Source organism: Hippopotamus amphibius, chromosome 2 (genome assembly GCF_030028045.1).
Source record: "Hippopotamus amphibius kiboko isolate mHipAmp2 chromosome 2, mHipAmp2.hap2, whole genome shotgun sequence".
Taxonomy (NCBI): domain Eukaryota; kingdom Metazoa; phylum Chordata; class Mammalia; order Artiodactyla; family Hippopotamidae; genus Hippopotamus; species Hippopotamus amphibius.
In genome coordinates, this window is record NC_080187.1 from 215,500,716 (window position 1) to 215,522,017 (window position 21,302).

Below are 21,302 nucleotides of genomic sequence, written 5' to 3' on the forward strand. Positions count from 1 at the left end.
ATGAATATATGAAGAGATACTTAGTCTCAATAAGAGAGATGTAAATCATACAACAAGATACCATTTTATATCGACTTGATTGGGAAAAATTAATGTGTGACATTATCATGTATTGGAGAGGATATGGAAATTTTACACAGGGCAGTACAACAACTTTGGAAAACAATTAAACAGTATCTTATAAAATTGAATCTTCCCAGGGACTTCCCAGGTGGCACAGTGGTTAAGACTCTGTGCTCCCAATACAGGGGGCCTGGGTTCAATTCCTGGTCAGGGAACTAGATCCCACATGCATGCTGCAACTAGAGTTTGCATGCCACAACTAAGGAGCCCACCTGCCACAACTAAGACCCTGCGCAACCAAATAAATAAAGAAATATTTTTTTAAAAATTGCATCTTCCCAGTCCTTATGACCCAGACTTATACTCCTAGATGTATACTCTAGAGCATGCATTTTCTTTCTCTTTTTTTTGGCCTCGCTGCACAGGTTGCAGGAACCCAGGCCCCCAGCAGTGGAACCACTGGATCACCAGGGAATTCCCTTAGGGCATGATTTTCAATGTGGGTGCTATCATCCCTAAGGGGGTGACGTTAGTTCTGAGGAGAGTGGGGAATGGGAAAAACAACACAAATGTACACACTCTTTTTATGCATAAAACATAGACACACATTCCGTATGTCAAGATACATACATTAATACATTCAGTACATTAAGATACGCACCTTATATCTGTGGTATTAAAATTTCATATGAAGAAGAACAATTTGGGATGGGGGGAGTCTAAAAAAGGCTCCTTAGTGAGGCAATAATGAAATGTCTGAAAAACACTGCCCTAGAAATATTCTTGCACACACATACCAGAAGACATGCATACGAATGTTCATAGCAGCACTGCTCATAATAGCAAAAATCAGAAAACAACCCAAAGAGCCATCAATAGAAGCGGATAAGTAAACTGGTATATTCATCAATGGATGAGAAATTAAAAGATATAAATCCTTCAACTATCAATAAAAAGGAATGAATCACAGCTAAAAGCCACAATAAGAATTTCAGTAATATAATGACAAGTGAAAAATGTAAGTCCTAGAAAACAACATGCAGTTTAATATTCTTTATATAGTTTCTGTTGTAAAGCTGTAATAGTAAATAAACACTTCTAAATGCGTAGTTCCACAGTACTTCCAAGTGAGGTCCTGGAACAAAGACTACACAGACTCCTACTGGACTTCCCTGCAGGTCCAGTGGCTAAGACTCCACGTTCCCAATGCAGGCGGCGTGAGTTTGATCCCTGGTGGGGGAACTAAGCTCCCACGTGCTGCACAGCGTGGCCAAAAAAAAAACAAAACAGGATTACAAAGACCCCTAGATAATGTTTTTCCAACTGCAGGTTGTCACTCAGTAGGTCCTGAAATCAATTTAGCAGGTCGTGACTAATATTTTAAAAATATGATATAGAATAGAATAATCAAAATATTGTTCAGAGAAAGAGTAAAGCTTGTTTTGTGAAATGTTTTTATTTTGTTTTATAAATATGTATACACATATACACCTGTATCCTTGGATTCTGAAATCTAAACAGCTCTGAAAACCACTAGGTTCTTTCATAAGTATCGTGCAAAAATTCATGGGACGGTAAAATCTGACCTGAAATCCCACAGGCTCTTTATAATCTTTGTTATTTTCCACTGATTATGAATAATACATTTCAATGCACAAATATTTGATACTAGAGTGACATACACACCATATTATCTTTTCAAGTTCAAAATATTAAATAATAGCTCTGGACCTAAGAGTTTGAGATAAGAGTTTAAGAACCTATCTATGTATAAAACTTTACATGTATAGTGTACATATACCTGTGTGTATTTTTGCAATGTAAAACATATTTTTGACTAGATTGAGACAAAGTTTGAAAGTCACCGGCTAGGTGACATTTTTCATAGACAATGGTCATACCTAGCCTTCATTAATTCTTATTCTACAAAACTCCCAAAAAGAGACATCCCACCTTTTTGACTCAGTGTGTTCCTGTGCACTTTATTTTAATTCCTCTCACTTTACTTTTAAGACTGTTTCTTGTTCTGAGGAAGCAGATACTGGTCATAATTTACAGGTGACCTTTAAACTGAACATAAGGTCTGAAGTTTACATCATTCCTAAATCTCACAAAGAATAGAAAAAATTACCCTAACCATTGAAGGAAAGTTGAGAGGGCCATCTCACAGCCTTACCTTCAGCAAGTTTAGGACTTTCTTGCCAAGATCCAGCTCAAAGTTGGCATAATTAGAACCGCACATGTCATAGATAAACACCAGTCCATTCCTCTGAGTTTCAAAGCTGTAAACCAACCATTAAAAACATTTATAAGTAATAAGATGGAAAAAAAAAAAGTAATAAGATGGATGAGGCAGAACAAAGATACAGAGAGTGTGGGACACGTCTGGGACTGAAATAACTGCTTTCCTGAACATTGGACTTGCAAAAAGAATTTATAATTAGAAATATAAATTCGGTCTTTGACCCTGTTTCCTGGCAGAGTTCCTAAAACTTAGAATTTCCTAGGAGAGCAAGGAAGGCATCCACTGCTATATTAATGAGGTGACTTTTGGAATGCCCTTAGGTCATCTAAGGATAGGGGCTGGTAGCCAGAGGAACCAACTACGTGATTAGAAAGGGTTGGAACTTCCAGTCCCACCCCTCCACACCCAGGAAAGGGAGCAGGGCTGGAGACTGAGCTCAGTCACCAACGGCCAATGATTTAATCAATCATGCCTTGCAATGAATGAAGCCTCCATAAAATGCCAAAAGAATGAGATACAGAGAATTTCCAGGTTGATGAACACATGCAGGAGCAGGGACTGTAGCCCTCTCAGAGAGGGCATGGAAGCTCCATGCCCCTTTCCCCATACCTTGACCTCTATGCATCTCTTCCATCTGGCTGTTCCTGAGTTACACACTCTTACAATGAATTGGTAATCCATTAAGTAATACAACATCTGAGTTCTGTACACTGCTCTAGTAAATTAACTGAACCCAAGGAGGAGGCACTGGAACCTTTGATCTATGGTCAAAAGCAGAGGTAACAACCCGGACTTGCCAATGGAGTCTGAAGGGGGCAGAGGACAGTCTTTTAGGACTGAACCCTTAACCTGTGTGATATGAGGCTGTCTCCAGGAATATACTGTCAGAATTGAATTGAATTGAATTGAACACCCAATTCATGGGGGAGAATTGCTTGGTGGTATGGAGGAAAAACCCCACATATTGGAATTGGAATTATACTTATTGATGCATATTTATTCAGATTCATCAAATACCGAACTCATAGGCTGAGAATGTTCCAGAGCATCTAGGTTATCAAAATTTGAACCGTTTTCTCCTATATCTCTGAATCTTCCTATCCAAATTCTATACCATTCTACGTTCTACTCAAAAGTTTCCCCTTCCATGAAGGTGTCCCTGATAATTGTCACCAAATGTACTACCATACTTCACCCCCTTGAAGCTCCATAAATCTTTCTGTGGATTTTTCTTGTGGCTCTTAATGTACTCCAACTTTGCATACCCATCTGATTCTCTCCTAGAGGGCAAAAACATGTTTTGTTCACTTCACTACCCTCAACAGTCCCCCAGCACAGTCCTTGCAAATAGATACTAATAAATGGTCATGGATTTGTAATTCAGTGGGCTACAAGCCTGTCACTAAGAAAATACTTTAGGCCCATGGAAAACTGTAATGCAAAATTCTAAGCTCAATGATGGTGTATTCATCTCTTATGACTTTAATAAACCCATAAGTGGTCTTTGGAAGGCATTTTAAAAAGTAGATTAAGAGGTGATGAGCCTACTCCCAGATTGAGGTTAGGAATATGTGAAGATAAAAGTATCACTCAGTCCAACCTCCTTAATTCCTAAAGATTTCTCAAAGTTGCACTCTTCCACCAAGCCCAATACTTACCTGCTTCTGATCTGTACACCTAAATGGTTGCTAGGAATAAATTATTTGATTGGACTATCCACAGATGATAGCAACAGTTTTCACATTTATTTACAACTGAGAAAACTTTTTGACACAAAACACATTCCTGAAATCAGAGGTCTCAGTGTTATTCTGTACCTTTTTTTTTTTTTTTTGCATCACCTCCTGGAAGCCTTCATTAACTTCCTCCTTACAACAGAGTAAGGCAGAAGCACCCACCCATGAAGCAGCATTTCAAAAAACTCTGAAGTAGACACAAGTTTCTCCAGCAGACTTAATTTCAAATGGCCCCTAACATGTTAAAGTGAGTGCTAAATCTTGTCTCCTTTTTTCATGACCCCAGAGAGACTGATTCACCAAGATCAAAGATGCTGTAAGATGAATGGCACGGTCACTGAGTAGACTATCAAGATCTAGAGACTTCCCTTTTCTCCACATGTTCAACAGGGGCCAAACTCAAAGAATTACAGGTTTCCCCCTCACAACTCCAGCCCGTGGTAGGGGACTGAAACAAGGAGAAGTCAGTGCCAGAGGAAATGGAATTTAATAAAAAGGAGCTACAGTGCATAATGACGCAGGTTCCGTATTCCTAGACCCGAAATTGCTCATCCTTTGAAGGCACATGAAATAAATACAAATGCAATAACATTTTCACTCTCCTGGGTACAGAATATGAGGTTTACAAGAATAGTACTAGTTTCCTACTAAGAATAATTGCTTCCCTATCCTATTGAGTTTGATTCCTGAGCTAGGATGTTACTGGGAACACCAAGATTACTGCAGTCCCTGACATTCATTTCAAAATAATTGAGGGTAAAGGGGTGGGTGAGGCGCTATCAATGAAACAAGACTGGTTACAGATCATTTTGAAGAAGATGAATGAATGAATGATAGGCATGTGAAAGCTGATGACACCAATTCATCTCCACCATGGAGATTTGGGAATTTTCCATCATAAAATGCTGAAAAGAAGGTTCACTGCCCTCCCGGAGCTTATCATCTAGTGGTAGATAAAATATTAGTATAAGATAAATGACATCATAAGGCCATGTATAATTATATACAAAATGATTGGCATTAGTAATAGCTGCTATTAAAAGTCAGAGTAAAAAGAATTTTATGACAAGTTGGAGTGGTGAGGGAGCCAGCCACAGAAGTTGGGCCTTAAAGAAAGGGGAAGATTTAGTGAAGAGGAAAGGTTTCCTCCTCTTCCATTCTGGTTCAAGGTAACAAAGGAAAACAAGAATTTCTACTCACTAGTGAAAATATTTCATTTGGAAAAAAAAGGTTTCGCATTTATTTATCTTACATGCACCCTCTGAATAATGAGAAGTCACTGAGGGTTTTTAAGAAAGGGATACATATCATGAGAACAAAGCTTTAATTACATTTACCTGTGCAGTACTCCTACGGGATTCAATACTCACACTGGAAAAAGCAAGCTTTAGCCACTGTCATGCCTACACGAGGGCTCCAATTCTCTAAGCTGACCAAAGAGGAAACCAATGCTAAATTTTCTGGTAAAAGAATCTTCCATTCATTCCCCTAAGCTAAAGAAACATTTCAAAGGGAACTATATTCTAGAAATTATGCCTGAAGACCAATCATAAGAAAGAAGAACTGAGAAATTTCACACTTCTGGCTGGCTGCTGACCGTTGGTCCTCTCTCCTTAGTAACTTCTCTTTCAGAATAATGCTGTGTGTGTGGTTTGGATATATCTCCCACTGAATACCACCAGCAAAAGCTAAGTATATGAAAGTAACATTAACAAGGTAGTAACAAGTGAACTAGACAGAGAACCCTACCTCAGACAATCCTTTGGCTATTCCCATCCTCTAAGCCCAGAAGTATGACTAAAGTGCAGAACTGTCTCCCACTGTCTCCGGTCTCAGCCCTCGATATATCACTTCTAACCCAGAGGACCAGCCAATGACATGGAGAGCAATAACAAACTGTAAATGGCAAGCACCAGGGGAAAAAGGAAGTAAAAGAGATAACATTGTAGGGTACAAATAGCTCTGACCAAGAGTGAAGAAACCAGAATGTTAGACCTAGCTGGATCAATATGTGATGACTGTAAAAGAGCCACAAAACTTCTTGGGGCTTCAGTTTATCTATAGCACAGTGATAATACTATTTACCTAACAGCAGGGAGGGAAACATCACCTGAGCTGGTTCTTTTGGCTTATGCACCAATTTATAAAGATGATTTTGCTTAACTTATACTCTTGGACTCCTCCCTCCTAAATGCTGATTCTCAAAATCCTCAGCATTATTCTTATTTTACAGACAAAGAAGCTGAGGCCTCAGAGGGTTTTCAACATCAGAGGAGAATGATCAGAAAGAACCAGCACAGGTCATCTCACCTTCACTCTCTTTCAATATCTAATTCTCAATACACTAAGAATTGCTAGTTAATTAGCTTTCTCAGTTTCTATTACCTTGAAATATAGCCAATCAGGCCAAGATGCAGAATACCGATCATCTTAATAGTACCTGGAAACATGCCAAGCCCTAAGGACATGGAATGTTTTCTATTCATGGCAGTGCCTGGGGCACATCCTAAGAGCACAGTGAACACACTGCTGAGTTTAATCAAACCAAACACTGTCACTTTTCCATCTAGATGTCGAACACCCAAAAGGTAATTTCCACGCTCACCTGTCCACAGCTCTGTCTAACAAGTAAAACAGAGCCTGAAGTACCACATGTTGGACTGACTTGTGGGGATGATGTAATCTGGCAGTGAAAAGGGCAATGGAGGCTCCTGTTGGGTCCCGAACATTCTAGAGCAAACAAAACAAGAAGTATTTAGAAATCAAATAGAAAAATCACAGGAATCACTAAGCCTTCTTATATCCTGGACAAAGGTTTGTTATGAAGAGCATAGATGCTGATAATACTTCTCTGACTTGCATCAATTGCTCCAGAAAAGCAAGAAAGCTTTTTATCAATCACCCCATGCCTGATTCTCAGCACCCCCCAGATCATATTCCTGTGGTAGGAAAAAAACACATTCTCTTAACTCTTCAATTACAGAGAAATTAAACAATGGTCTACACTGGCTGCCTAGCTCATTTCCCAGGCAGGATAGCAAAGAAATAAGCAACAGGAGAAATCCAAAGAACATGATCATGGCTTCCATGCTCTGCCTTAAAAGTACCATTGGACATTCAGCAGAAAGGTTGTGGTCTCTAAGTGGAGAGAGCTTTCATTAAATAAGGAAGGATGGGCCTCTGACACATTGTATACCCGTCACAAAGGGCTTGACTAACCTTAATGGACCAATGAAGAAACTTTCCTAAATTTCAATTATTTCAATTATTACTAGAATAATTTTATGCCAAACTTCACATCTGCTCTCCACTGTTGAGACTCTCTAGATTCAGGATAAGATACCTAGGAATAAAGTCCAAAGAGAACAATAGCTACAAAAGGAAATAAGATACTACAAGACGGGTTTGTTAATACTCACTAAGATGGTGAATTTTCCACTAAGGATCTCAGAACGGAGAGGTTCCTCGTGAGGTTTCAGCTTCACAATGCCCTCCTTCCTTCGTGTTTCCTAATAATAAAACAAGCAAGATGAATTAATATGAAAATACTGTATACCCATGACAGCTTTATGTAACCACCAAATCTCAGAGATAAAGGATTTTAGAAATCAGCTTACTGAATCATGAATTCCTTTGTAACCCCCCTCTAGGCCAACTGAGTGTCATCAGAATTCTTGTCCAGTGCCACCTTATCCGCCCCTTAGGGCTTAGGATCTTTCATTTGAATCAGTGAGAATCCTAACCCCTGAAGACCAACCAATATATATCAATCATTAGAGTGCAAGGCCAAAGTTCTTAAACATGCAGCAGCACTGATATTAAAATATGCCTTCCCTATCTGGAAGCAGATATCCTAACATATCCTCCAGGCTTAGACCTCTCCTGTCTTAAATAGGAGCCATCCCTCCCCTCAAGACCCTCTCCAACTACAGCTGCCATGACCTCATTTTAATTCCTCTTCACAGCCATTCTTTAAGCTCATCCTCAGTCCCCTCACACTTACTCTACTGCATTCTCCTTTCCTCCCAGTCTAACTATACTACCCAGAGCCCCTGCTCCAATGACCAAGACCTTCCAGTCACTGAAGCCAGTGGGCATCTTCAGTCCTCCTTTTACATGACAAGGTTGACCATCCACAGTTGCTTTTTCCTGAGACATTCTCTATTTTTGATTAAAAAAAAAAAAAAAGTCTCTTGGTTTTTCTATTTCTTCAACTACTTCTAAGTCTCTTGTGGGCTTCTTTTCATTCATTTGTTCACTCCTTTCACTCGCTGACTCATTCATTCATTCTGCCAGTATTTGTAGAGCAACTATTATGTGCCAGGCACTGAGCTAAGTACTAAACTCTGGTGAATAAAACAAACTAGGTCTGTGTTTATATTCTTCCCCAATTCATCCCTAAAATCAAATTCAAATGCCTTCATAGACAAGGCAGCAAGTGAAGATAGTATGAGTGCTGGAATCACAGGAGAGTGCATGCCTTGCCTAAAGCACTCAAATTTAACTTTAAAAAACAATACTGGACCAAAGAAAGTAAAAAGTCTGAAATGCCCTACACATCTCCCCATTCCTCACACTCTCCTAGGATGACCCTCACCCATTCTCATGGCTCCAATATTCACCTCCAATATTCTACTTTGGTCACTGAAATCTCTACTTCCAGTCCAGCCTTCTTTTCCAAACCCCAGACGCATATCCCAACTGCTTAGAGGACACGTCTACCTGGATACCCCATTGGAACTTCAACCTTAACATGGCCAAACTGCATGCATGACCTACTCTCTCCAAATACCTGTACCCATTCAATGTCTCTTAATTAGTGAATGCCACCACCATCTACCACCATGCCATTCAAGTCAGAGACCTGGACTCCTCCACTACCCTTTCCTCACATACCAGTTTAAGCAATCCTGTCCTATCAATTTTACTTCTAGAACCTGCCCACTTTTTCTCTAACTCCCCTGACACTATGTTTAATGACATCACAATCTTCTCTTGCCTAGTAAGTACAACAGCCTTCTAATTGGTCTGTTTCCAGTATAGCCCTCCTTTTTTTTAAATCAATCAATTAATTAATTAATTGATTTTATTGGCTGTGTTGGGTCTTTGTTGCTGTGTGCGGGCTTTCTTTAGTCACAGTGAGTGGGGGCTACCCTTCGTTGTGGTGCGCGGGCTCCTCAATGCCGTGCCTTCTCTTGTTGTGGAGCATGGGCTCTAGGCGTGTGGGCTTTAGTAACTGCAGCACATGGGCTCAACAGTTGTGGCTCACAGGCTCTAAAGCACAGGCTCAATAGTTGCGGCGCATGGGCTTAGTTGCTCCGCAGCATGTGGGATCTTCCTGGAGCAGGGATCGCACCCGTGTCCCCTGCATTGGCAGGCAGATTCTCAACCACTGCGCCACCTAGGAAGCCCAGTATAGCCCTTCTGATGCATCCTCTAAAGTGCAGTGAAAAAAATCTTTCCAGAAAGCAAATCTGATCAAGGCGTTCTGTTGTTTATACCTTCAATGAATTTCTCTTCCCTCAAGAAAAAGCAGATACTCTCTGATCTGGCCTTGTTTATCTCTGCTGCTCAATCTCTTGCCATGCCCCCATTCCTGCTCAGCATTTCTGCTCAGCTCAATTTCTTTCTTGCCATTAGGCATCTGAACTTGCTGTTTGCTCCGCCATACTCCCCTGCTGTCTCATTACTACTCATTCTTCTATGCTTCTTAATTTAGAAGTCATTGCCTTCAGGAAAGCTTCCTTGACCCTACTAATTCAATGCACTTTCCACAGAACCCAGTGGTCCCATCATAACATTTCTATAATTGTTTGTTTACTCTCTCTTTCTAAATAGTAATCTCTGCACCTGGAACATAGTCGACATACAATAAATAATCTGTTGAATAAATGAATGAATATTGAACAAGATGACCCACAAAATGCATATAAGTGAGCTTTCATCTTAAACTATGAAAGTAATCCTAGTGTTTCTTATCCCCCTTTCCTTTTTTTTTTTTTAATTTATTTAGGAAGATTCTGAATATCTTCAGAAGTATTTTCTCACTCCAAGGCAGGGCTCCTGGATACTAATCCACTTTTTTTTTCCAGTGGGAGTGGGGAGAAACACTGTATCTGTAGACCACGGCAGAGACAAAAGCAACACAGACAGCCCAGATGCCACATGACAGGTCCAACCCTGAGCTACGTACTCTGTAGGAGTGAAATAGCTCTATGGCACGGAGCACATCAAACTTCCGGGCCATGAGGAACTTGACAGCCACATTCCAAGAGAGGGGGGAAACGTTGTACTGAACTGTCCACTTGTTAATCTCTTCAAGAAACTGCTTGGTGGCCTGTTTAACAAAGAAAATAAAGAAACAGTTATTAGAGAATATATTTACAGAAGAAAAAGAAATAAGCAAGAAAAAAATATACTTTCCCAAAGCAAGTTTGAATCCAAAGTTTACTAGAGGGAGCAGGGAAAAACAAAAGTTGGAAACAGATCTAAAAGCAGAAATTGTTAAAATTCATACAACTCAATGAGGCCAGAAGCCAGACCCAGGTTCAAAGAGCAGGGCTTAGCACAGGGATACATGAGCAAATAATGAGGGAGAGATCAAGGCTCCCAAATAAGATGCAAATTACTGGCCCCAAAGCAAAACAAAACAAAACAGCAGAGTTTGTTTTTTGTTGTTTTTTTTAAGGCTAAAAAGAAAGTGAATGGGTCCTCTGAAGGGTTATTGCATAATATACAGTGTAGTATAGCAATTGCAGCTGCTGTTTTGGTCCCATGAGCCAGTCACACACCGTAAAACAATCAGAAAATGGTTTTGGTTTTGGAATTAGCAATGCTGCTGAGAGCAGCGAAATGGTTAGGAAGAATTTAACAAATCTAAAGACCAACTGCTCTCTGCACTGACTGACCCCGCAGGACCCCTTCGTGCTTCATATGGCAGCCCCCAAAACTGGACACTAGTGCCCAGAGGGTCATTACAGCTCTTCTGGATAGTGGTTTTGGGGAGTGGTGTGAGGGTGGAGAACCTACTATTGGGGGAGGAGTGGGAATTTTCATTTTCACTGTTTAATCCCAAGCTGACAAGATGCCTATTTCCATAATTGTTCCTATCTCTTGATTAACCCACGTTCTTTTATCCTCTCTCATCCTACTTCTCCTTACGTATTAACTAGTCTCTGCTCTGGCCAAACCACCCTTCTGTTTCTTCATTTTAGAATAGGACTTACATCAGGATTTTTTTTGCATGCATTTTCTAAATTGCTAAACATTTTCAGCATGGCTATTTGGTCCCTTCCAATCAGAAACTTTTCTCACATATTGATTCAAAATGTGATCAACTTCATGAGAATTCTGAAATTTAATTGAGCAACCAATCAACCCCACAGGTAAGATGTATTTATTAAACTCTTGTGTATTTAACTATTTGTTAATATTTGTACCATGTATAAAGAATACAAAAAACGAGGTTTGTTTCAAGAGCTGTAAGACCAACTTACTACGCGACCATGGTCTCTTACTTTTTCAACTCAAAAACAGGGGAGAGGACTTTCCCTGTGGTCCAGTGGTTAAGACTCCACGCTTCCACTGCAGGGGGCATGGGTTCGATTCCTGGTCAGGGAAGTCCTGCACGCCCATGGTGCAGCCAAAAAAAAAAAACCACAAGGGAGAAAGGGTAACAGCAATGAGCTAATTCACAGTCTTGGCAACAAGTCTTACCTTGCAAATACAATACAAACTGCTACTACGTGTTTAAACAACTAGCAAACTAGAGTCCCAGAAGAGTCAGCAATACCTCATAACAGAGCACCTGATTCATTCCCCCAATTTCTAGGAAAGGATAAAGGCACTTTACAAACTGGGGCACAATCTAAGAGGCCTGCGTCTGCACCTGAGCTTTAGAACCCTCCAACTGAGACAATATACCACACATTAACTGGCAAAGGAGAAAACCAGCAAAACTAATCAGGCAAAGTGCATAAAGAGAGCCAAGAAATAAAAGCTATGAAGAAAAGCTTTCAGACGATCACTTTGGCCCAGAACCAACTGAAGTCAGACCAGAGAAATCAGTCCCAGAGAAGACAACAGGACAAACTTAGAATGCTCCACCAGAAAACAGTTGGAGTTGCCTCTGTGGGGTGAGTGGCCAGCATCAGAATGAGGAAAGACGGAAGGGAAAAGAAGAGAAGCCAGCACAGAAAGATCCCAGAAACAAAACTTCAGCAAGTCCGGAAGGTCCCAGGAGATTTTGTAAAGGCTATTTGTTTAATTAACATATCATGTTTTAAAGCCAGCCCTCTCCTGGGCGTCTCTGAAGCTGCCTGTAGAATAAAACACCAGAACAAATTTTTCCCCTTTTTCTAATAAAAACAATAAACAGACAAATCAATATGTAGGTAGGAGGGGGAAATAGAGTTAAACGAACAGGAGGTGATACAAACTCCAACTGTTAAGATGATTTTTCATTTCTCATAAATAAGCCATACCCCAATAAGAGACACACAGGTTTCACACACTTCCTTCAAGGTACATATTGGCTTCCTTCTTATTAAACTCAGTTCCTTCAAGGTTCTTAATGTCCTGTAGCTCCCAAGAGCTGCTGCCTTGAGCTGACCTCTGTCCCTTGCTGGTCAGGATGTTATTCTTGGCTTTAAGCACGGGAACAATTCCTCCAGATTTGGCCTGACTAGGTCTTGCATGAAGAGAGCCCAGTGTACTATAAACAGTGATGTGATATTTACAGATACAAATGCACACATATACCACCTGCTATGTTCAGCCTCAGGTTCACTCTCCTACAACCCCATTCCTCTGGTAAAAGAGATGAACCTATTATAGATGGTAGAAAGGATAGTCTCATCTTCAACAAGTCTCTCTCTAAACAGTTAATCAAATCCCTCCCTCTGTTTACACAAGGATTTGGTGCAACCACTAAGTATAAACTAATTTGTGGTTCTGTTTGTTACCAGAAAAATAAGCCCCAGGTATTTTAATAAGCAATACATTCTTCAGAAGGGATCACTGAAATTCCTGAAATTAATATTCAGTGTATTTCCTGGTGAAAGAAAGAATGAGCCAAAAGGTGAGTCACAGCTTACAAAATACTTCAGATCAAGGTCAATGGTTTGAATTTATCTAGGCTTATGAGTAACCACAAGCTGTTAACACCTGACAGCTAAGGAGTGGTCACAGTTCAAACAGCTTTGGTCTTCCTTTGAGAAAAGGTCTGAACTGATGTACAGAAAAAACTAACATTACCACTTACAACCCTCCTCAACCAGCTTGTTAGCTATGGGTAAGATCTGTTTCAGCGTACAAAGTTTACTGTAATTATATACTTCTCCCACAATCATGTTTAAATTGATAAAAACAAGTTTCTTGACACTGGCCAGGAGGATAAAGAAATCAGAGAACCGCTATTAAAATGGCTGAGAAATCTGTCATGTAAGCAGATTACATCCTGGACACTATCTACTGGTGTTGATACATGGTATAGAATAAAACCAACAACACTGTCTTCATGTTATATTAAGTGCTGAAGAGCAGCTACAATTTTCAGATAAGCTCTAGGCAAGGCGCTAGCCACCCAAAAGGTCCAGAAAATTGTGCTGGGACACTTGGTTACACAGTTAGTACCTAAAATCCTGTATCCCAAGACACTGTGGCAAAGAGTGGAGACCCAGACCTACTCTTGAAACAAAGTCCTGGGGTGTCAGCCACCTAACCACCAAGAAATGAGTCTAGTAGTCTAGTGGGCTTGGGAGTCAGAAAGAACCCATCCTCTCACCCACTCCTGTGTGATATGTGGGCAAGCCACTGAACCTCTCCGAGCCTCCGTGTCCTCATGGAAGGGTAGGCTTGAACAAGACAGCGGATGGGGCGCACGCCACAGAGCCTGGCGCTTGGCGGGTGGCCTCTGGATGGACGCTCATGCCCTTTTCTTCTTTACTCCAGTCATTTCACACTAAAACTTCTCTCAACAGAGATAGAGCTCCTCAAAATCATGTGACCTCTGTTGTTTCTCCTTAGCCTGTAGCAATTCAATCTCTCTAAACCATTTTACCCAAAAGTATAAATTTAAATTAGAAACCTCCAATAAGTGTTCAACTGTAATACAAAAGTCTCTAAAGGAGCAACTTATCCTCCTTCAGGGCTCTGTGGCAACACAGGAAAAGTCAGGTCCACAAGTATTTATACCCTTGCTCCCATCTCTGAATGCTTGTATCCCTACACAGGCAGCTCTGGAGATTAACACTGCCATCCTGAGCACAAGTCCTTTCTAATAGCATCAAACTGACTTGAAAGTATTTCTCATCATAATACAGGAACAATTTTGTGCAGGACAAACACCATGCAAAAAATGCAGTCACCCTGCACTGCATACCTAAATAAGGAAAGTGATTCAATATAAGACTCAGTGTCTGCCTTTTACCAAATGTGAGGTTACCTCCATATTTCAGCAAATATGCCATTTCCCTGTTAATTTCAGTGACAGATGTATTAGTAAATTACCTTCCTTTTATGCCTGTTTCCCACCTTTTCTTCATTGTGAATTGTCTTGTTATGTCTATTAATCCCTTTAGTCCATATCAATCTGCCAGGAAACAGAATCTGAGCTAAAAATACACTAGCTTGCTATAATGCAGCAAGGTGACGTTTACTAAATTTTCAAACTAAAAACTAGGATCCTTCCTTTAGCCCTCTGTTATTGCACCAAACATGAAAATAAAACTAGTCTCTTTGAATTAATATTTACTGGTTAATCTCAAATAATTTCATTTTATCAGGAAAAGTCTGTCTTTTCTTAAAATGTGACTTTAAAAGAGCCGGTGTTTGCTTTCTTTTTTCCTTTTATTACTATTTTTTAATTGCCTTATATCTGAGGTTTACAACAGTGCTTGGCACTCAGTAAAAATCTAGAAATACTTGAATGAATACTTAATAACATGTAAAGGATGGATAAGCAATTCCTCAAAGAAACTCAACTGGCCAATAAAGTTACAGAAAATATTCAACCTCATTAGTAATCATGGAAATATAACCAAAACCAGCCAAAGTTCCCCCCCCCGCAATGCTACTACCTAGTGTTGGTGAAAGTTCAGCAAAACCACTCAAGCAATCATTAAAAGACTATAAAAAAGTGCATATTCTTTGACCCTGCAATTCCATTCCCAAAAAATAAAGCCTGGATCTGTGAACATTTTTATCAGTAAGGATAATTAACAATAACAAAACAGTACAAATCACAAAATATCAATTGGTGAAACAATGGTAACACACAATGTAACATGTAGCTATCCAAAAGTTGTCAAAAACTAAGATGGAAAAAGGCTCATTAAACAGTAACACAGATCATTAACAAATAGGTAACAACAGAATCTCATTTTCATTTCTTAAAGTCTAAATACATAAAAAATATGAAAATATTTGCAGTAGTTATTACCACTGTGTTAAGATGAATGCTCTGAAATTCTGATGTTTTCCTGTATTTTCCCAGTTTTTCCTTACAATAAATATGCATTACTTTTGTAATCAGGAAAAAGGGGAGGGGGAAGTTTGGGAGTAAATTTAACAAATCAATTTTGAAATACTGAGTCCCTAGCAAAGTATTCTCCCCCAAGACTACCACTCTTAAACCTCAGTAACTCTGCTACTAATTCAAATCACTATAGCAGTGGTGCTGTTTGGTCACCCAAACTTTAAATGAAGCTAGAGGTGGAACAACATTAAGTTCAGCACTTCTAACTGCTGGAGTAACCACTCTACGCAATCCCAGCTCTACACTTTGCTCTCTCTGTGCTGTTTCCTTATCTGTTAAAAGCGATAAGAGTACCGTGCTCACAGGAAGGCTGAGGTTTGAATGAATTAATGTTTCATTTATAACAGAACCCAACATATGCAAGCCTTACATGCAAGAGCCAGTGCTTTCTTAAATAGGGTTTTACTGCATCTTGGAAAGAAAAAGTTTTAAGAAAAATTTCTGATTTTATCATGTAATGAAATAATGTAATAAAGAAAATTTGCAAAAAAAAAAGGAAAAGAAAAAGATCAGCCAGCAGGTGCCTCCAGGACCAGACAGCCAAGGGTGGCTTGTCAGCCTCTGCAGGTCGGGCCAGACCTCCTGAGAGTCTAAGGTGATCCACTATGTATAAGCACTGGTGGTCCTGCACAGGGCACCTTGCAGAACGCCTTGCGTTAGAAGCTGGGTAAGGAGGGCTTAGAGATCCGTGACACGTTAGAGGTTGAGGTAAAAGATATGGCTCTGACATCTCCATGGAAGACTGCATTATTTCAATCCTGAATCTGGTTCAGTTCCCCTACTGAGTTATTACTACATTAAAAATATTTGTTTAAAAGAAAAAAAAGAAAAAGGTCAACCAAAATCCCATCATCCTACAGCTGTTTTCACGGTTTTAGTAAGTTAAAAGTTAAACAGAAAAATACTAATAAATATATACTTTTCTAAATTTATGTCCCCACAACCCACACCCACACACACACCCCTTGGGGGAAGGGGAGAAGAAAGAGGGACTATTCAAGTATACATTGTTTTAGTTCAGAGACTCCTTTCCTCTCTGGCAACCTTCCATAACTAGCAGCAGTAGTATCCCCCTTCAAGGCTGCAGCACAGCAGAGCTCTTTCAGGCATCCACTCCTGTAGTCAGTCAAGCCTTCACAAGTATTTGTTGAGGGCCTAGTTTGTGCTAAGCAGTACAGTAGCTGTTGAGGAGACATAATTTAGAGAGATAAAGACCCATTCTGAGCAGGTTACAGTCATTTAAACATGGAGACATATATAAATAGGTCAGCATCATATACTTTGATAAGTTCTAAGACAGATCTATGAACAGAGCACCATGGGATTAAAACTCTCTAGGAGAATTCAAAACAAATCTTTTTAAAAGAGTGCCTTGAAGGACACGTAGAAATTTGCCAGGAAGAGACAAGAATTCTCCTTAGAGAAAACAAAATGTGTGAAGGCAGAGTCATGAAAGAACAGGGATTACTGGAGGACACAGCATAGCCAGTGCAGCCAGTGTATAGGAGGGAGATGAACCACACAGGAAAGGCCCATGATCCTATACACATCAAGGACTCAACAGAGATTTTTAAGAGAAGGGATGAAATAAGTTTAGTCGTCCTCTCCCAGCTATAAATGACCAGCAGTGCGGAAGCCAGACCAGAAGGAAAAAATCTAGCAGCAGGGAGGGAAGTTCCATGAAGTCGAGGATCGTGTCTAATTCACTTAGTTCCCAGCACTATGCCTTGCATAAATATCTCTAATAACATCTAATAAATACCTATGAATGAATAATGAACAACAGAACTCTAAAGAACATTAACACTTAGGCGGCAGAGGAGGAACAACCAAGGAACTTTTTTAAGATTCAGTTTTAGGACTTCCTAGGTGGCGCAGTGGTTAAGAATCCACCTGCCAATGCAGGGGACATGGGTTCAATCCCTGCTACAGGAAGATCCCACATGCTGCGGAGTAACTAAGCCCGTGCGCCACAACTACTGAGCCTGTGCTCTAGAGCCTGTGAGCCACAACCATTGAGCCCATGTGCTGCAACTACTGAAGCCCAAGCTCCTAGAGCCCGTGCTCTGCAACAATAGAAGCCACCGCAATGAGGAGCCAGTGCACCACAAAGAAGAATAGCCCCCGCTCATCACTACTAGAGAAAGCCCGTGTGCAGCAACAAAGACCCAACACAGTCAATAAATAAATAAATTTATTAAAAAAAAAAAAAAAGATTCACTTTTAGAAGTACTAGTGACCAATGAGTATTAAAGAAATGTGAAAGAAAAAACAAGAGTTGTCAAATCTCCCCTACACGCACATATACAAAAAATACCTACAGGCTCAGGTGGTTTTTATGCCACATTCTATTAAAACCTTCATGGTATATATAGATAATTCTCATGTTGTATAAACAGTAGTACAGCAGAGGACAAATACATGATAACCAAAGAGGGCTTATCCCAGGAATGAGAAGGCAATTTAAAATAAAGACATCTACCAAAGCAATTCTCTATATTAACAGATAGTAAAGGAGAAAAAGTATGTAACTTTCTCAACAGAGGCTGAAAATACACTGAATAAAATTCAACACCCATTATGACTTTTTTTTTTAAATGAGCAAATTAGGAATAGAGGGATCTACCTTAATTTGATAAGGATTATCTAACAGAGATCTAACCAATCATTTTACTAAATGGTAAAACATTAAAAGCATTTTTTTTCCTATTAAAGATGGGAAGGCAAGGAGGCCTTCTCTTACCACTACCAGTAACATTGTACTGAAGTTTATACAATGCAACAAGACAAAAAGAAACCTGACTCATAAAGAGAGGAACTTTAAAGAAGAGAATAAAATCCAGAAATAATCTTATATATATATATAGAATTTGTGTATATAATCCTTTGTGTATATATGATACAAGTGATTTGCCAATTAATAGGAAGAGTGCATTATAAGAATTTGTTCATAATGCATATAATACTTATAGGAGAATACACTAAAAAAGCTAGTAATATTGGTCACCTCTGAGGAGAGGAAACAAATTGGGGCTAGGAAACAACATCCATGCACCACCTTTTTTTTTTTTTTTTTGCCACACTGTGCAGCATGTGGGATCTTAGTTCCACAACTAGGGATTGAACCCATGCCCCCTGCAGTGGAAGCACGGAGTCTTAACCGCTGGACTGCTAGGGAAGTCCCAAAATTTTTCTTACGTTATAAGATATACCCATGGGACTTCCCTGATGGCTCAGTGGTTAAGATTCTGCACTCCCAATGCAGGAGGCCCAGGTTCTATCCCTGGTCAGGGAACTAGATTCCACATGCATGCCACAACTAAGAGTTCTCATGCCACAACTAAGGAGCCCACATACCACAACCAAGACCCGGTGCAACCAAATCAATCAATACTTTTTTTAAAAAAAGATATCCCCACATCATCAGTTCTCTTTATTCTGGTATCCATGTGTTGCAAGATATACAATCTCTTTCACCCATTAAAAGACCAAGGAAACCTCAAACTGAAAGGCCTACAAATCTCATCAAAAATGCTGAGTCCAGATAACCATGAAGGAAGTCCTAACACCATCCTCCTGTGAAACCACAGGGACTGGTTCTGAAATTCCACCTGTTATATCAAGCACTGTGCAAGAACCCAACAGAATAAGAGCTAACTGCTATTAAAGGATTAACATCACAATGGGAACTGAATAGCAGGAAACCCAAAGGAGGGCTGGCCAAGTGAAGCTTCCCATAAGAGTCCAAAGCTTCAAGCAATACTGAAGGGCCAGAGCTAATTGAGCTATTAAACATGAAAAGCTCCTCAGTGTTAATAACTTCCTACCAGCGGAAGTGAAGTCCTAGGGTTTATCAGCACTCCGCCAGCCAAGCGTGAAGGCCCGGAACCAGGAATAGCTGTTCTCCAATACCTAACAAAAAATGTTCTATTCTTTTCGAAGTGCTATTTCTGTCTCCCTTGGCTCACCGTTCCCTTCATTAGTAGAGAGCACTGGTCACATATTACACTAAAGTAGGTAATTCAATCTGTTCATTTCTTAGAGCAAGACTTTGCCCCTCCCAGTTCACATAGGCCAAAAAGTGTGGTCCAGCAAGAAATAGCAAAGGTAGCAACCATTTGTGAAGCATTTAATATGCACCAAAGAAGGAACTGTACATACTTCATACTCAACAGCCTTGGCACACTAAGTATTATTAACCACATAAGGAAATCAAAGCACACAGAGCCTAAGCAAGCTGCCCAAGGTCACTCAACTAATAAATGGCATAGCTGAGGTTTTGAGGTTTGAATTCAAAACTTTTCAAACTCTACAATCTTTCCACCCACTAAGTGGCCTTAAGAAATACAGGATACACACCATTCATCTCATCAACATATATATTATCCGATATATATATTATGACATATATACTATGTCGTGTCTTTATCTATGCACAAAATTACTCTGGAAGGATATACAAGAAACTGGTAACGTTGGTTGTCTCAGAGAACTAGGTAGCTGGGAAACATGGCAAGAGGGAGAATATTTACCAAATTCTCCTCTGCACCTTTTCAAGTTTAAATCATGTGGCTATATTATCTACCCCCAAAATAAAATGTATTAATTTTATATAATCTTCAACTAAAATATATATAATAAAGATATCTGAATATAATGCTTTAAAAAAGTACTTTAGGGAATTCCCTGGCGGTCCAGTGGTTAGGACTTGGTGCTTTCACTGCTGGGGCCCAGGATCAATCCCTGGTTGGGGAACTAAGATCTCACAAGCCATGTGGCATGGCAGGGGGTAACACCTTAAACTATGCCACCAAATGATAAGTTTGTTGATAGTCTAATAGTCTTCCTATCAAGGCCAAAGATAACGAGTTACCTCTTTACCTACAAAGGGGTAAAGGATTATAGCTGCTTTTAGGAACCTTTAAAACTAAACAAGGCATGCTCTGAGGCACCGCAGAAATTGTGCCATACTTGCTTTCCTGCTGGAGGTCTTTGCCAATAGCATGTTTACTAAACACAAGCTGGCATCTCTCTTCTCAGGTTTAAATACCACTCTCCAAACAAAGGTTATCAAAGAGGATGAAGAACTCCCAGAGACAATGGAGGAAATAATTCAACAAGAAAATAAGGAAGTAAACATTTCTAAATTGTCACAGGAGAAAATTCACGTCAAGAGGCTGAGGGGCAGAAGAATATAACACAGAAGAGAAACATAGGAAAAAACAGAAATCTAGAGAATAAACAGGAAGCTCCTCACCATCAGCAAGAGCAAAGTCATCCATGTTTCCGGGGGCAGGGGGGAATGCCTAATTGGTCACTCTCCATAAGGACAAACCCAAAGGCAGCTTGCCAATTGCTACCCATTCCAGCTGGTTAATAAGGGAGTGAACCACACAACCAGAAGAACCCTGAAAAATTCTAAGTAAAAAAAATCTAAAGGATTTGGAGAACCTAGAGGGTAGGGGAGGCCTTCAGTAACAATTTATTATTATTATTATTATTATTTTGGCTGCATTGGGTATACATTGCTGCATGCGGGCTGTCTCTCTAGTTGAAAGAGAGCAGGGGCTACTCTTCGTTGCAGTGTGTGGGCTTCTTGTTGCAGGGGCTTCTCTTGTTACAGAGCATGGGCTTCAGTAGTTGCAGCACATGGGCTCAGCAGTTGCAGTTTGAAGGCTCTAGAGCGCAGGCTCAGTAGTTGCGGCACACGGGCTTAGTTGCT

At 40.0% G+C, this 21,302-nt stretch overlaps 1 protein-coding gene across 5 annotated transcripts in view; it reads right to left on the reverse strand.

Annotated features, from left to right (window-relative positions):
• Positions 1–21,302, reverse strand: part of PTPN9 (protein tyrosine phosphatase non-receptor type 9) — a 76,459-nt gene that overhangs the window by 32,746 nt on the left and 22,411 nt on the right. For 3 of the 5 annotated variants that reach the window (XM_057723415.1, XM_057723416.1, XM_057723414.1), the window contains exons 2-5: positions 10,238–10,381; positions 7,464–7,553; positions 6,650–6,774; positions 2,240–2,345 (exon numbers count right to left, since the gene is read on the reverse strand). In XM_057723415.1, coding sequence (XP_057579398.1) covers positions 2,240–2,345; positions 6,650–6,774; positions 7,464–7,553; positions 10,238–10,381 — 465 coding nt within the window. Of the gene's footprint in view, positions 1–2,239; positions 2,346–6,649; positions 6,775–7,463; positions 7,554–10,237; positions 10,382–11,561; positions 11,672–16,586; positions 16,743–21,302 lie in introns of those variants that run through there. The other 2 variants (XM_057723418.1, XM_057723417.1) reach the window with 2 other exon arrangements.